This window comes from Phymastichus coffea, unplaced genomic scaffold (assembly GCF_024137745.1).
Source record: "Phymastichus coffea isolate CEN01 unplaced genomic scaffold, Cenicafe_Pcof_1.1 PCOF00071, whole genome shotgun sequence".
In the NCBI taxonomy this organism is placed as follows: Eukaryota; Metazoa; Arthropoda; class Insecta; order Hymenoptera; family Eulophidae; genus Phymastichus; species Phymastichus coffea.
In genome coordinates this window covers 379,901-394,014 of record NW_026706882.1, presented here as the reverse complement: position 1 = coordinate 394,014, position 14,114 = coordinate 379,901, and the positions used below count along the sequence as shown (strand labels likewise).

At 32.1% G+C, this 14,114-nt stretch overlaps 2 protein-coding genes and 3 non-coding genes across 7 annotated transcripts; 4 read left to right on the top strand and 1 right to left on the bottom strand.

Annotated features, from left to right (window-relative positions):
• Positions 1–263: 263 nt before the first annotated feature.
• On the bottom strand, positions 264–335 carry Trnah-gug (transfer RNA histidin (anticodon GUG)). Its single transcript has one exon. It is a non-coding gene; the product is annotated as a tRNA-His (tRNA).
• A 904-nt stretch (positions 336–1,239) lies between these two features.
• On the top strand, positions 1,240–8,324 carry LOC131667872 (hepatic leukemia factor). Its single transcript, XM_058941613.1, has 5 exons — positions 1,240–1,278; positions 2,068–2,265; positions 4,985–5,200; positions 7,082–7,269; positions 7,732–8,324. The coding sequence occupies exons 2-5, from the start codon at positions 2,157–2,159 to the stop codon at positions 7,960–7,962; spliced, it is 744 nt and encodes a 247-aa protein (XP_058797596.1). The 5' UTR covers positions 1,240–1,278; positions 2,068–2,156; the 3' UTR covers positions 7,963–8,324.
• Trnah-gug (transfer RNA histidin (anticodon GUG)) lies at positions 3,034–3,105 on the top strand. The gene has a single exon. It is a non-coding gene; the product is annotated as a tRNA-His (tRNA).
• On the top strand, positions 6,679–6,751 carry Trnam-cau (transfer RNA methionine (anticodon CAU)). The gene has a single exon. It is a non-coding gene; the product is annotated as a tRNA-Met (tRNA).
• Positions 8,325–8,585: 261 nt separating the features above from the next.
• On the top strand, positions 8,586–13,079 carry LOC131667846 (uncharacterized). Of its 3 annotated transcripts, none has more exons than XM_058941567.1 (4): positions 8,586–8,962; positions 9,398–9,630; positions 10,552–10,687; positions 10,754–13,079. In XM_058941567.1, the coding sequence occupies exons 2-4, from the start codon at positions 9,458–9,460 to the stop codon at positions 10,811–10,813; spliced, it is 369 nt and encodes a 122-aa protein (XP_058797550.1). In that variant the 5' UTR covers positions 8,586–8,962; positions 9,398–9,457; the 3' UTR covers positions 10,814–13,079. The 3 variants fall into 3 exon arrangements, with proteins under 3 accessions (XP_058797550.1, XP_058797549.1, XP_058797551.1); XM_058941566.1 differs by having other exon boundaries at positions 8,588–8,962; positions 9,395–9,630; positions 10,754–13,078; XM_058941568.1 differs by having other exon boundaries at positions 8,948–9,071; positions 9,395–9,630.
• The last annotated feature ends 1,035 nt before the right edge of the window (positions 13,080–14,114 follow it).

Sequence of the window (14,114 nt, the reverse complement as noted above, 5' to 3'; positions counted from 1 at the left end):
AAAAAATGAAACATTAGTTTTTGCATATGATTCGTAGTTAAGCTTCGTGATTCACGCGTTTAACAAATAATTTATAAGAAGTCAACAATTGACAAACATAATGATTATGTTAAAAGAAAATTTTTTTTACAAAAATAATGTCGATTTGCACAAAACTCAGCCGCATACATTTGGCAAAATCTCACAATTACTTGTAAAAAATTATCATACCCGATAGGAAAATAAAAAAAGCTCCACCGTGACAATGTTCTCGAGGAAGACATTGCCGTGACCAGGATTCGAACCTGGGTTACTACGGCCACAACGTAGGGTCCTAACCACTAGACGATCACGGCTATCGGAGCAGATGAAAGTTATTACAAACTTTCACAAATATCTCGCAAAAGTAGTGCACTTAACTAGGTCAATTTATAATACATTTATTATTGTACATTATGCCGTCTATCACTTGTGCAGAGTGCCGCTGAATCAATCGAAACATAAAAAAATAACTTCTAATAATTTTTATAAAAATTGGTCTATCAGTCAGGAATGAATTGATTTCGATGACGGTACAGGTGAAAGTCCGAAATTCCGCGCTCCGTTCGTTGCACTTCCACCAGCACCTTCACTTCCAGCTTCGATTGATACCGATGATCGCTGTATTGAATGTATTGTTGAAATTTACGCACATTCTTACTGCTTTTAAACCAATAGATATGTTTTTACATATATACTGTACGATAGTAATGTGTATAATTATAACAAGTGTTTTGTTTAGATATTTTAAAAAGATATTTATTAGGCTATTACATATAAAAACTAAATTTTAGTTTTTCTCATTCTTTTCGTGGCTTAGACACTATCTTCCTCACAAAGACAAATTTGATAATGAGCAAAACTTTTATTTGAGCCTTTATACAAATCAATGATGATTTACTAATTCTGATTTTTATTTTAATATTCATTTGCGTCTGTAAGCGGAAATAATTTTAACGCATATAGTGAAGATGCATATCAGTAACAATAACCAATTATATAATATCTCTTTCATTTTTATTTTAGCAAAAATAAGGAAAAAAAACAATATTACTTGTTAATTCCTCTTTACCTTTACGTGTATCGTCAAAAGGGTCGTGGCCTGTGACGGGCGGGGCGTTACGTTTTCAAAGTGCGCATGCACGGGGGTGGATCGTGTCTGGACGTTGGGGGCGAGTGTATGGAAATTAGTCGCTCCAACTCGCACGCACGTGCTACTCGCTCGTCTGTCAAAGGACTCTCGAGTTGTCGGTGTCAATGGTGAGTTTTTTTTTTCTTATTCAGTGTAATAGCGCGAATTTGCCGAAAAACATTTGAGATTATTTTGAATGTGGAAAAACTCATTCTCGCGGTAAAATTGAGTGAATAACAGCAAATAGATAAAGTTTACGGCTTTTGTCAAACTTCTATTCATCGTCGTGAAACTTTTTTATAAGGCATGTTTTGTGCGAAGTAAAGGTAAAATAATTGTTCCATTCTTATAGTTCAGCGCGCCAATTCAACTTCTAACGTGACACTTTTAAACGGTTTCTGCACTCAAACATATTTTCGTTATACTTATGATAATAAAAATCAATTTTCCAATTCTTTACGAATTGTAATTGTCTTGAAAAAAATTTATACGTTTTGAAAAATCTATTTACTGATACGTACACAAAACAATGCCGTTTCATCGAATAAAACTTTTACAGCGGTGTATCGAATGCTGACACTTGTTTCAACGTTCAATTAACGCGATAAAAATTTTGTTTAAGAAAATTGGTTTTCGCGATACATTCATACATATTAATAACCGCTGTAACTGTAGTAACCTAGGCTCGAATCCTGGTCACGACAATGTTTCTCTCGGAAACATTATCACGATGAAGTATTATTTATGATACCATAAGACTACAGATGATTCGAGAATTGCTTGAATTGAAAAGTGATGAGACTACATCGACTAATATTAATTATTTATAAAATATATATATGTCATTTCGTAAATGTGAATCATAATAAGAAATGAATCTCATAAGAAGAATATTCGTGAACATATTTAATTTTTAGTAAATGCGTATTGGCATCAAATCAATCCATGTACGGAAGCGTAATAAGTTTCCAGTGATCATAAGAACTCTTAAGCAAAAGTAGTTCTTATGGGATCTCACGCCAACAGCGAAACAATTTCGGAGGGTAATATCTCGAACGCGTTCTCCGCTCTTCATCTGCTAAGAAGTTATAATAGCCTTATATCACCAAATTCAGGTATGTCAAGTAGCTGAAAACGTTTTTTTACATTGCGTTCATCAATAATTTTTTATTCACGTGAAATTCACGATAGTTTTATTTTTTAGAGTACTTGTTGAATGTCAATGTTTTTCTTTTCATTCTTTTCGTTCATTTAATACTTAAAGATTTTGTTGCCCTTGATTGTTCGAAAATTGTTGTATTATCTACACATTGAAAAATTTTCTAGATAATATTTTGTTTCAACTTACTTTAGTTTTCGAATGCACGCTGCGCCTTTCGCTCTGAAAATATTCATCGACAAATATCGTGACAACAATATATTCAAAGGAAGACTATTGTTTTTAAACGTTTAGGTAATTATTAAAACTTGGATAAGTTTTGACTTACGTTTATATTTCTTTATATAAGTGTTTTCTTGTGCTAATCTACCGTCATACATTGGATCGTATATCTAATATCAACAAAATCATTTAACCACTAACTTGTTCTCCGTGATCACTCGTGGGTTTTAGTTACATATATGTTCAAAACGAGGATCTTCAAATATATCATAGGAATAAAATATTACGAAATTATCATCAGCCGCGTAAATCAACTGCGAAGTCTACCTTACCACCACCGAAAATCTACGATAGAAAGAAAGTGATAATACAAGTCGGTTGCAGCAGCGCTGCAGTCTAATAAAATAAGAAACACGATACCGGTCACGCACGAACGGATAACTCGGGCGCTCTCGTTCTCCAACGTTCTCCAAGAAAGTGATTGTTCACAAGACCTCCGATAGCCGTGATCGTCTAGTGGTTAGGACCCTACGTTGTGGCCGTAGTAACCCAGGTTCGAATCCTGGTCACGGCAATGTCCCCTCGATCCCGGGACATTGTCACGGTGGAGGTAATTTTTTTTACTTGCTTCCGCGGAACAGAGTGGTGTTTTTCAATGACATTGACATGCTTTTCCAGGTGGAAGTGGCTGATTTTCGCGGATGTTCGGAGTCATTTTCGAACAAATATTTTCATACATCTTCAATTTTCTCCTCGTTCATTGATTAGTTGCAAATTATTTGATACTCAATTGTTCGATATGTGATTTGCGGTATACGCACCTCGACAACTATACCAATAATTTGACGAATCAATTTATTCCTTGTCAATTAAATGGAGATATGATAATTCCAGTTTCACACAACTTCTTTTTAAGCACGATAAGACTCGCGTTATTGACATACATATATAGAAATTTGACTTCCGAAGAAAGATAAAAAACATATTCTGAGTATATTGTCACACTAAAGTTTTTTTTACATTTTTAGTAATAGTAATTCATGAAGTATTCGTCATATACAACTTATTTGCGCAAAAGTTATGTAATTACAAACTTTATTTTTGCTGGAGCAATATATTCAGTCGACGATTATAGTACTCTAGTTGTAGTTGATTTCGATTGGATCCAATAGCGCTCTGTAAAAGAGTGAACTGAAACAAAAATTGCAGGAATTGTTAATGGCTTTTACATTTGAAGATCGTTTGCGTCGCACATGACATTTTACGAGTACGTGGATACTAAAAAGACTTGCTATGAATAACATTTCTTGTGACATGAAATGTGATTACTAACGAATAATACCTCATCTATTTTACGTAGATCGTAACTGTAGCAATAAGGCTCCTATTCATGCTTACCTTGAAAATAGTTGTCAAAAAATACATCAATCGCGCAACGAAACATTTTTTAAAGGGGCTGATAAAACTTACATTTTCATAGACGAACTTATGTGAAGTTCCCACGCGAAGTAAGAATTGCACGAGTTTACTTGCTGTTGCATATGATTTAGTTCTCTTCTCTCTCTCTCTCTCTCTCTCTCTCTCTCTCTCTCTCTCTCTTTCGCGTGTTTCGTTTCTTTTATCGTAGTTTCATTAGTCGATGTGCACGTTACTTTGAAGTTTACGAGCTTAATTTTTCACGCTGCACTTTTTATTTTCTGCATTACCAAGTTTGTTTGGCAGTTCTTACGTTATTTTCGTCACGGAGCACCGTAAAGGTGCGATTACAAAGTTTTGATGTCTGTTGATATCGGATTTCTTGTTGTCTGTTTAGTATCGTACTCTGTAAGCAGCACATCTACGTAAATGTTATTAAACAAATGTTTGACATTTATTTTTCACAAAATTTTAAACAATACGCCACTTTTATTTCGTATTATCGTTTAGAACTAAAAAATCTGAGAAATCGCCAATTGTTATAGAAACATGAAGATTTCTTGATTCGTTGAAATCGAATTACATATAAGATTTGGCATGCTCATAGTTTATTCGCTATTTCAACTTCTATCTTGACATATGAATTATAGTTTTGCTTGTAAGATATTACATTGTATTAATGATATAATATAATCTTCATATATCTATTTTTAAATGTTATCATTTCACATTATTTAGCTTTAGTTGTGGCCGTTTACTATAATAATGAAAATATTTAATATATTTTCTTTGTGAAAAACCAAAAAAACCATGAAAAAACTTTCATGTAAAAGCAGCACTGGTAATATAAAATAAAAAAAGACTTTGTTATTACGTCTACAAAGGTGTAATTATTGAACAACTATCGAGATAGAATTTTATTTTTTCCTCGAAGTCTACGAAATCTTGAAAAATTTTGAATTAAGTTTTTTTTTATTACAAACACACGTAGCATACCTATACATAAATCATTAGGATGCAATTTTTCATCGTTTCAGAGGTGTGCCGCTACGACACTTTTGGCCGAGCAGACTACCCGTCACAAGAATCAGAGTCGGGGCGCGCCATGCTGACGGGACCTTTGTCACCATTAGCCCCCTCGGCAGCGCCGTTCTCCCTTGCGGGTCTTTTGCAACCACCACTTCTCGCTGCCACGGTACCGCCGCTTGTCCCGCCCGTCGGCATCTCCCATCCCTTTGCTAACAGCAGCGCAGGTCAGTTTCGATTTTTTTCTAATTGGGGTGTTTTTTCTTTTCATGAGCGTGTTATTTTACGAGGGGAAAGGAATCGATATATCTATAAGATGAAGTTGATATTTTTCAGTGTTATTAATAACAAAAAATTGAAATGTACAGATGGTTTCCGCGTGTAATATTTGGAACAGTGAAAAGAAAATATTAATTTTTTGCTATTGCTGTTCTGCATACTGTTAATAGATTACTTGGATAAAACGAAATTTACGTAGTGCTCGATGCGATTGGGTTATTACAAAGAGTTCTTGTTATTAAACCAACCGAAATAATAAATAACAATTTTGTATCTATATTATATATGAATTAGAATTACAAAAAGCTCTTGATTATATAAAATATTACAATATTGTGGTAGTTATTCTGATGCTAGATAGTTGAATTTATTAATTACATGCGATAATGACAAACAATTTAAAATTATTATGAAATAAATTTTACATAAAAACATTCAACCTTTTTATGTGTTGTGTAAAGTGGTAATATTTGGTAATATTTTTATTCAAGACAGCAACAAATATGAACTGTATATGCCTATTAATTCTTAATTAATTAGCTTTTATAAATATAATATACTATAGCAGGTCTTGTGAATTAAAATTTGTATAATTATGACGCCTGTGCCATACTTAGATAAAAAGCTTTTACAAATTCATTTATTTCGTTATTCTGATTTTTATGTAAGTCATAATATAAGAATAAATTAAAGGATTCGCAAATAAATTCAGTAGACAATCCTTCGTAGGTTCGTATAGTGCTTAAATATATCAAACCTCTTATTATAGATTTGCATGCAATATGAGTAAATGGATTTGATACGCGTTGAATAACGACTAGCTATATATTGAAAAAAATATTTTGATAGCTTAATAATATAAAAATATGAAAATCGTAGATAATAACAAAAAAATTTGTGAAGAGAAAATTTGCTCTCATACTTACTTGTGTATAAGTATCCGCTTATACAATTGCAGGACTTTACTATGTAGTTATAGCAAAGTTGGTTAATTAACATTTAATATACATCTAATGTAGTTACCAATATTATAGTAGACGATAACTGACCTCAAAATTCAATGAGTATATAGTCAAAAAACGAATGGTTCTAATAATTCATTATTGTAATACTGCTCATTTAGTACATTTTGAAGTCTGCTTTATTTTTTGATTATTATTCATCATAAATAAAATTATTTAAATAATTTAATTCATATAAAAATTATAAATAGGTTCTGTAATGGAGGCTTATTAAAGCACTGTTGTGTACAATATGATCAAAATTTAAATTAAACTACCTTTTTTCCTGACACTGATATCAATTCTCAATAAATATATATTGTCTACAGTTTTTTTAAACGTATTAAATTTAACTGTACTAAAAGGGATATCTGTACATAGACGTCTACCAATGAAATAGGCTTAAAAGTAACACGAGCACATTGGCCTCGGTAGCGCAGTAGGCAGCGCGTAAGTCTCATAATCTTAAGGTCGTGAGTTCGATCCTCACCCGGGGCAATTCTTTTGTTTTGGTTATGTTAACGATAAAAGTATGAATTACTTATAATTTTAAGGTCGTGCATTCGATCCTCACCCGGGGCAATTCTTTTGTTTTGGTTACGTTAACGATAAAAGTATGAATTACTTATAATCTTAAGGTCGTGAGTTCGATCCTCACCCGGGGCAATTCTTTTGTTTTGGTTACGTTAACGATAAAAGTATGAATTACTCATTGTGCAATTATTTACAGGCTAAGCTTAATATTTTCGACGTTTCGTTCGCGATTTATGCTGACCATTAAAGAAAAACCGCAAGTTAACCCATTATTTTTTGAAACTGCTCTCTTAGTGGCTGCCGTGAGCCGAAATATTCTTGAAAGCGCTGTAATATCGAATATGCATCACTCCCGAAGGCCTCGAAGCGAGAAAAAGCCGATACCTGATGAACAAAAGGACGAAAAGTATTACGAAAGGCGAAAGCGAAACAATCAAGCTGCTAAGAAATCACGAGATGCGCGGAAAATAAGAGAAGATCATGTAAGGAAATGTTTGGGAATAATTATTTTCGCATTAACCATCCTTAATAACGCGTTTGAAAATTGTCTAGTCAAAGTCGAACGCCGGAAATACGCTATTTCTAGCAGTTTATTTATTTATGCATGTGAAAAGTTTGAATAATTTAAAAGTAAATCTCTAAGTATTAACTGAGGTCAATCGTAGTCTCATTAATTAATTTCCATAACACGATAAATAAATATATCAACATTATACATAGCGTGTTAATCGCTTTTTCTGAAACAATATGCGAATACACGCATGAATAATAATTTTGGAGCAGAAACGTCATCAGTGAGCTTGAATTGATAATAAAATTTTTGAAAGCATGCAAGACGGTAATTCGTTAGCATTCTATTTATATGACCATCACTTATTCATTAAAAAACCAACAACAATCCATGAATAAGTATACCATCCTTATCGAAAGGGCATTTGATTTAGATAGCGCTGAAGGCAACAGTACTGGAGCACGAGAACGCGCTGCTGCGCGCACAAGTGCTGACACTGCGGGAGGAATGTCAATCGCTACGCCAGCTGTTGATCAAGCAGCGGATGCCGGTGATGCAGTCGCTAGATCAGCTGAGCACTGGACCTACCGCCAGCGCCGTGTCATCGTCGGTTATGACGTTAACCGCGTCGGCTAACTCGATTGCCACAGCTTGCCAACTTTGAGACCTTCGCGCGTTTCTTTTTCTAATTGCATAACAACAAAGGCTGCTGCTTAATTCCGCGTTCTTACGATTGATCTGTGATTTATTTATACTTATTTGTTATCACGATTCGTTTACATAGTTTCCATTGTTGATATTGATGAATTACTTTGCGCAGAGTGCCTCGATGTGATGATACGCATATATAACAGATAGTTAATGATTTACTTAACACATTTAATAAAAACTGTTGATTGTGTGTCAATGTGCTACTTTTTGCACCAATATATAACAACCTAATTGGTATAATTGTCATTTTATGTTGTGTTTGGTTATTTATAAGATGTAAGAAATGATTATTATTCAAATGTATGCTATAGTAGCGAGCACACGCGAATGTTAAATTTACATTGTTTATTTACTGTAAATACATATGCATTGTTGTCTAATGAATAAATTATTCGTATTTATAACAGATTTTCTTATTCAATGTATGTGCTAATCTTTCGAAAATTGCAAGTGAAGAAAAATGCGTTTGAATTTAGCGCCAAAGAATGCTGATGTCACCCAACGATTAGCGTCACCGAGTATCGTGACGGTATTCAAGAGTAACTACAGAGAAACATGTCGGACTTGGCGGTGGTCCTGCCGCGGCGAGGCAAGAAAGAGTGTAGCTGGCGTTGCGCGTCGGTGCAGCTGTTATTTGTGTTTCCATATCAAGCCACCGCAGACAAGCGCAGAATCTTCTCTCTCTCTCTCTCTCTCTCTCTCTCTCGCTCGCTCTCCCTCTCCCTCTCTCTCTCTCTCTCTCTCTTTTTCTTTGTCTCTTTCGCTGATACACCGTTTTTTGGCGCATATACAGACGTTGCTGAAGGTTAATCATCTGTCGCGCAGCAGGGCAATGCCACCAACAACAGCATAAATCTACGAGTAGTGCGAAGAAGTGTGCGTTAATTTCTCGGCAGGCAAGTGTATCTTCGTCCGGCCGAGTCGAAGAGAGAGAGAGAGAAAGAGAGAAATTAGTGAGTACGACTTATTTCTGTTTGCAATGGATAAATATACACGTATACTTACATGCCAGTAGACTTGCGTTATGCTTTGAATACATTAGCTCCCATATAAGTCGGTAAGGTATGTATATGTATGTGTACCAAAGGGTTATTTATTAACTGATTGGATATGATTCTTATATTTCCATTAATTGGAATTTATTGATTCGCGTCGTGATTTTTCTTATAGTAAAATTGATGTTCAAGTATATTTACGTATATATTGGACTGATCCACTCTATTTTAAAAAGGATTGCATACAGGGGTCATGAACTATGATGAAAATAAATTAGATAAATTATTATGCTTGGACTGACTCATGAAAGTTTCGCGAGAATCTAAAGAAATGAAAAATTGCTTTTTTCGCGAATTATCAAATGAAAAGAAAATATGTATAACATTTAGCAGACTCAACGAGCGGCTCGCCGAGGTGTTATCTTGGATTTGTTCTCGAGGATCAGCCGTAGAATGACACATCCAGGAATAGCAGTGATGCTGATGGTTGGGGTTGGTCTTGGTGCTGTTCTTTATTACTTTTTCGCCAGCACCGATGAAAGAATGGGACAGAGTAATTGCCGGACCCGTTGCCGACCTGACAACAATAATCGTTCTAGTAGTTGTTGGAACCCGCCGAATAGCGAGTAAGTTGATTGTATAAAAAGAAAAAAAAGTAGTCATTAGTGGTTAATGTTGTGGTTACATTTTAACAACATTAATATATATACAAAATGAGAGATTTCTTTGTTATGAAAGGAATTTAAAAATATTCCGTACATTCTTACGTATATAAATTTACTCGTTTTTTAATACTAAACATAAGCTATTATATTTAAACACTGAAAAAATGTTATTTTTTCAAATCAAATAAAAATGCGGTTCTGATTAGGGACTTTTCGAAAAATCTTAGAGTAAATAAAGTTATAATTGCGCTCTTCACGTGATAGTAATTTTTGTGTAAAAAAATAGACGAAATATATACGAGAAAAATAGAATAGTCGATAAATATAATAAAAGAATTATGATTAGATATGACTTAAGTTGAATGCGATTAGATTAAATCACTACATAGAATATCTAAAAGCTTTTTTGGCTGTTTCCGTCAAATATAAACTTTTACGTTTATTGAATTTTAAATCATGAAATCATTTATCACAACATATTTGGATGTATTTTTAGATTTTTTGCCAATAGTTTAAAATGTTTTTGTCAGAGTTTACGTATATAATCATTATAGAACGCAACTATTTATAGTTGTTCAAGAAATCGTGAATTGGTAGAAGATACAATTGATCAGTAGAAATCATCTTTATCGACTCTTGTTATCTCTGTCTCATACAAACTTTAATTCCGGGTGACATTCGCAATGACAACAATAATTAAGCATATTTATATCTATAACTTGTACTTGTAAAATTGCAAAATCTCCGATACAATAATTTTTATGTCATACTTTAGGCGGCATTTAACAAATGAAAAACATTACAAAATTAAATATCTTGCTAATATCAACCTTTTTGTACATCTCTAAATATTTAAAATATAATTCACAAATACATTTTCAGTTTGCGAAATAGAAGACCAGACCAAAGTTGTCCAATTTGTTTTGAAGATGTGGTGAAGGATACAGTTCGAGTGATTCAGTGTATGCACGCTTTCCACAAGAGTTGCATTGAAAAATGGAAGAATGATGGATCAGGAGTAAGTTAATTATTTAATTTTTTTCAAACATTTCTATGAATAAATATTGAAAAAACCTTTTTTCAGAATGCTTGCAATCAATGTCCAATCTGCAGGAAAAAAATTGAGGGTCTGGAGGAATTCTGATAAGTCTGTACCATATTTTATATGACATATAACTTTTTTTTGTATTCTTTTAATATTAAGCTACGTTAAACTTATCTATTGATTAAGTTACTCGTGTCCATTGAACAACAATATTTGTTCTTAATTTGTGTATAATGGTTATAATAGGTCGATTAACGAACGACGATATAGTTTTTTGCTATTTAGGTTAAGTTTTTTTGTTATTCAATAGATTTTTACTGAAAAAATTTTAGATTTAAAGTATAAATAAATTTTTGTGAGTAACAAGTTTCAGTAGACTACTTAGAAGATATACTATTGAATCTCGCATATGAATATAACAAAAATTATCCACATTTGCTTGGTGCCATTGTTAAACCGATTTCAAAAAATTTAAGTAGTGTTTTCCATGCAAGATCATAATAAATAATTTTATTTAAACTATTCGTAATTCAGTTGCTACACATGTAAGAAATCCCGATTAATAAAGATTATATATTAAAATTGAATGTTTAGTCTATTGATATGAGTTACGCAAGTAAACTAGGTCACGAGCAAGTCAAACAATCTGTGTATATCGATTTTGCGAATTCTTCAAAAAATTACACAGGTCGACAAAATTTCAAAACTGAAAAAACCCAGAAAGCAGATACTATATTCCCGAAGGTTTCTGATACGCTAATTTCAAATCTGACCTCAGAATAGATCTATTACGTTAGGTTTCTAAAATATTTTAATCTAAAATGTGAAAAACACAATTTTAAGCACTTTAAGGTTACATGAAAAACAGAATAAATTGTTTTTTTAAAAACCAATTACATGACTGAAAAGTATAATCCTTATCTTATCTTTAAAAATCCTTCTTTTGAATTGAAAAAATATTCATTTTTCAAGATAAAGTTAATTGAAAATTACTAATTCAGGTAATTTCGTATATCATAGTTAAATTGAAAAAATTTGGTAGCAGTTATAGCGTAAATCTACATTTTTAAGAATAAAAAATTCGAATATAACCTTAATATTTAGCAATGGCCTCTTTTTTTAATATTTTCTAACCCAAAAATTCAAGATGTACGAATTACATTTCAACTCAGTTTACGAAACGTTATACCTTATAATCGACAGGCACTGTAATTTCCGAAGGTTAACCTTAGTTCAAAGTTATAGCATATTATGACAAAATACATTCTGCTAAAACTTCAACAAGACAAACTTAAGTCGTAAACCTCAAGTACTCTGGAAGCTGTAGATCCACGATAGGTTAGCCTCAAATGCTGAATAAAAATTTGTTTCTTATCATATAACCTTGAAAAGTGTTAAAAACCGTGTTTTTCATACTTTTCGATAAGAATGTCTCGGAATCCTAGGGTAATGGATCAATTCTAACGCCAGATTCAGAATCAGTGCATCAAAAATCATCGGGAACGTAGTGTCTGCTTTCTGGATTTTTTTCTTGTCGGCCTGTGTTATAATATCTGTGTACGATGTTTGCGAATATCACAGTACGTGACTTATAAATTAAAAAAGATGAAAGAATGTGATCACAGAGGATATTTTCTTAGCACAGCAATAAGTTTACGTTGACGTTATTAAGCTACTGTAGTTTAATAAATTGTATACAATGTAGGCTTTCACGATACTCGATAATTTATTATTAATTATTTGAATTGTGAAAGTGTATTACCCTCGTAGTGATTAGATTTTATAATGAGTGCGATTTAAAGATAAAAAACAATAGTAGTGAGGTTGCTTATGCGATAATTTTTCAATGTTTAATCGTGTAAGGCAACAACGAAATTTTTGGCTTTGAAGCTTATTTTAATCGTGTTAGATTTTATTGATAAGTTTAAAGTTATCACAGTTAGAAATCACGTAAGCTTTGTCGAAAGAACATAAACTGCCTTCAATTATTTGATATTTTAGAAAACAAATTTATTCATCGTATTTTTAAGGCGCTTAAGTCATCGATATGCGCTCTACTTTGCAATCTGTATAAAAAAATACATGTACTGATTACTTGGATCAATTTACATAAGTCGAAAGTAATATTAGCCCTTGGTTAGTATTGTAGCAAATATAATGAGTTTGTAATCGAAATTTATTTCCAAAAAATAAATCTTTTATACTCAAATTGGTAAATGGTAAATTGGTATATTTCTTTTCCTAAAACTTAAGAAACCTATGAAAGGACATCGATTTTCAACGATTGAGGAAATAAAAACTGAATCAATGAAAGAACTCAAGGCTATACCTCAAAAGGATTATCAAAAGTGCTTTGATGATTGGAAAAAGCGCTGGCACAAGTGTATTCTATTTAACGGGGACTACTTTGAAGGAGACAACATAAAGCTTGACCAATAAATAAATATTTTTTGAGAAAACCATAAAGTCACCTTACTTGTTGAACACCCCTTGTACTTCAATATATAGACCAATCAAATATAAATACAATACCATATTACCTAAATGATTCAACAATCTACTTTATTTTGTGATCTATCAAATATCATATTCTGAAATTCTCCGATATATGACATTACTATATACATATACTTATACTAGGATTGAATAGTAGTGTCATATATCGGAGAATTTCCGAATATGATATTTGATTATTATATTAATTAAAAAACTTCAATGAATGTAATATTTTGAGAGTCAACCCTTAGTATTCTTTCCATAAATCAAACATTCATATTGTTCTATGTGGCTGTTTGATTTATTGTATCCTAGTATAAATTATATTTATTATTTTATGAATTTACAAAAATTCAATTAACGCAATATTTTCAGTTAATCCTTAGGATTATTTCAATAAATTAAACGATCATTATTCGAATAACGTTTAACTGTTTGTAGCCTCCTCAGATTCAAGTTATTCAAATAAAAATATAGTTTGAAATATTTTCATTTTGTATTTATCTATATGAAGTTTTTAATGTCGAGAGTGTCTAATATTTTGAATAATTACACATTTTCTCACAGATAATGTTAGTTTCTAGTATTTTTCGTATACAATATAATCACGTTGGAAAAACTAGTTACAATATTTTTATTAGTAAATCTAAAGGGCCTATAAATGAAGACGGCAAAACGTTATTTGAAAAGCATAGTTATTTGATTTGTTGGGAAAATCCTGAGAGCTGGCTCTCAAAACATTACGTCGATTGAATTAATTTTTTTAAATGTGAAAAGCGGAAGAAATTTTTATTTTATATTCATTATCATTTTACATAATTAACAACATGTATAATTAGGTTAATTTTATTTTGATGTTTCTTCATGAAGTATTTTTCTACTTTTAATAACAGTAAATGAATAT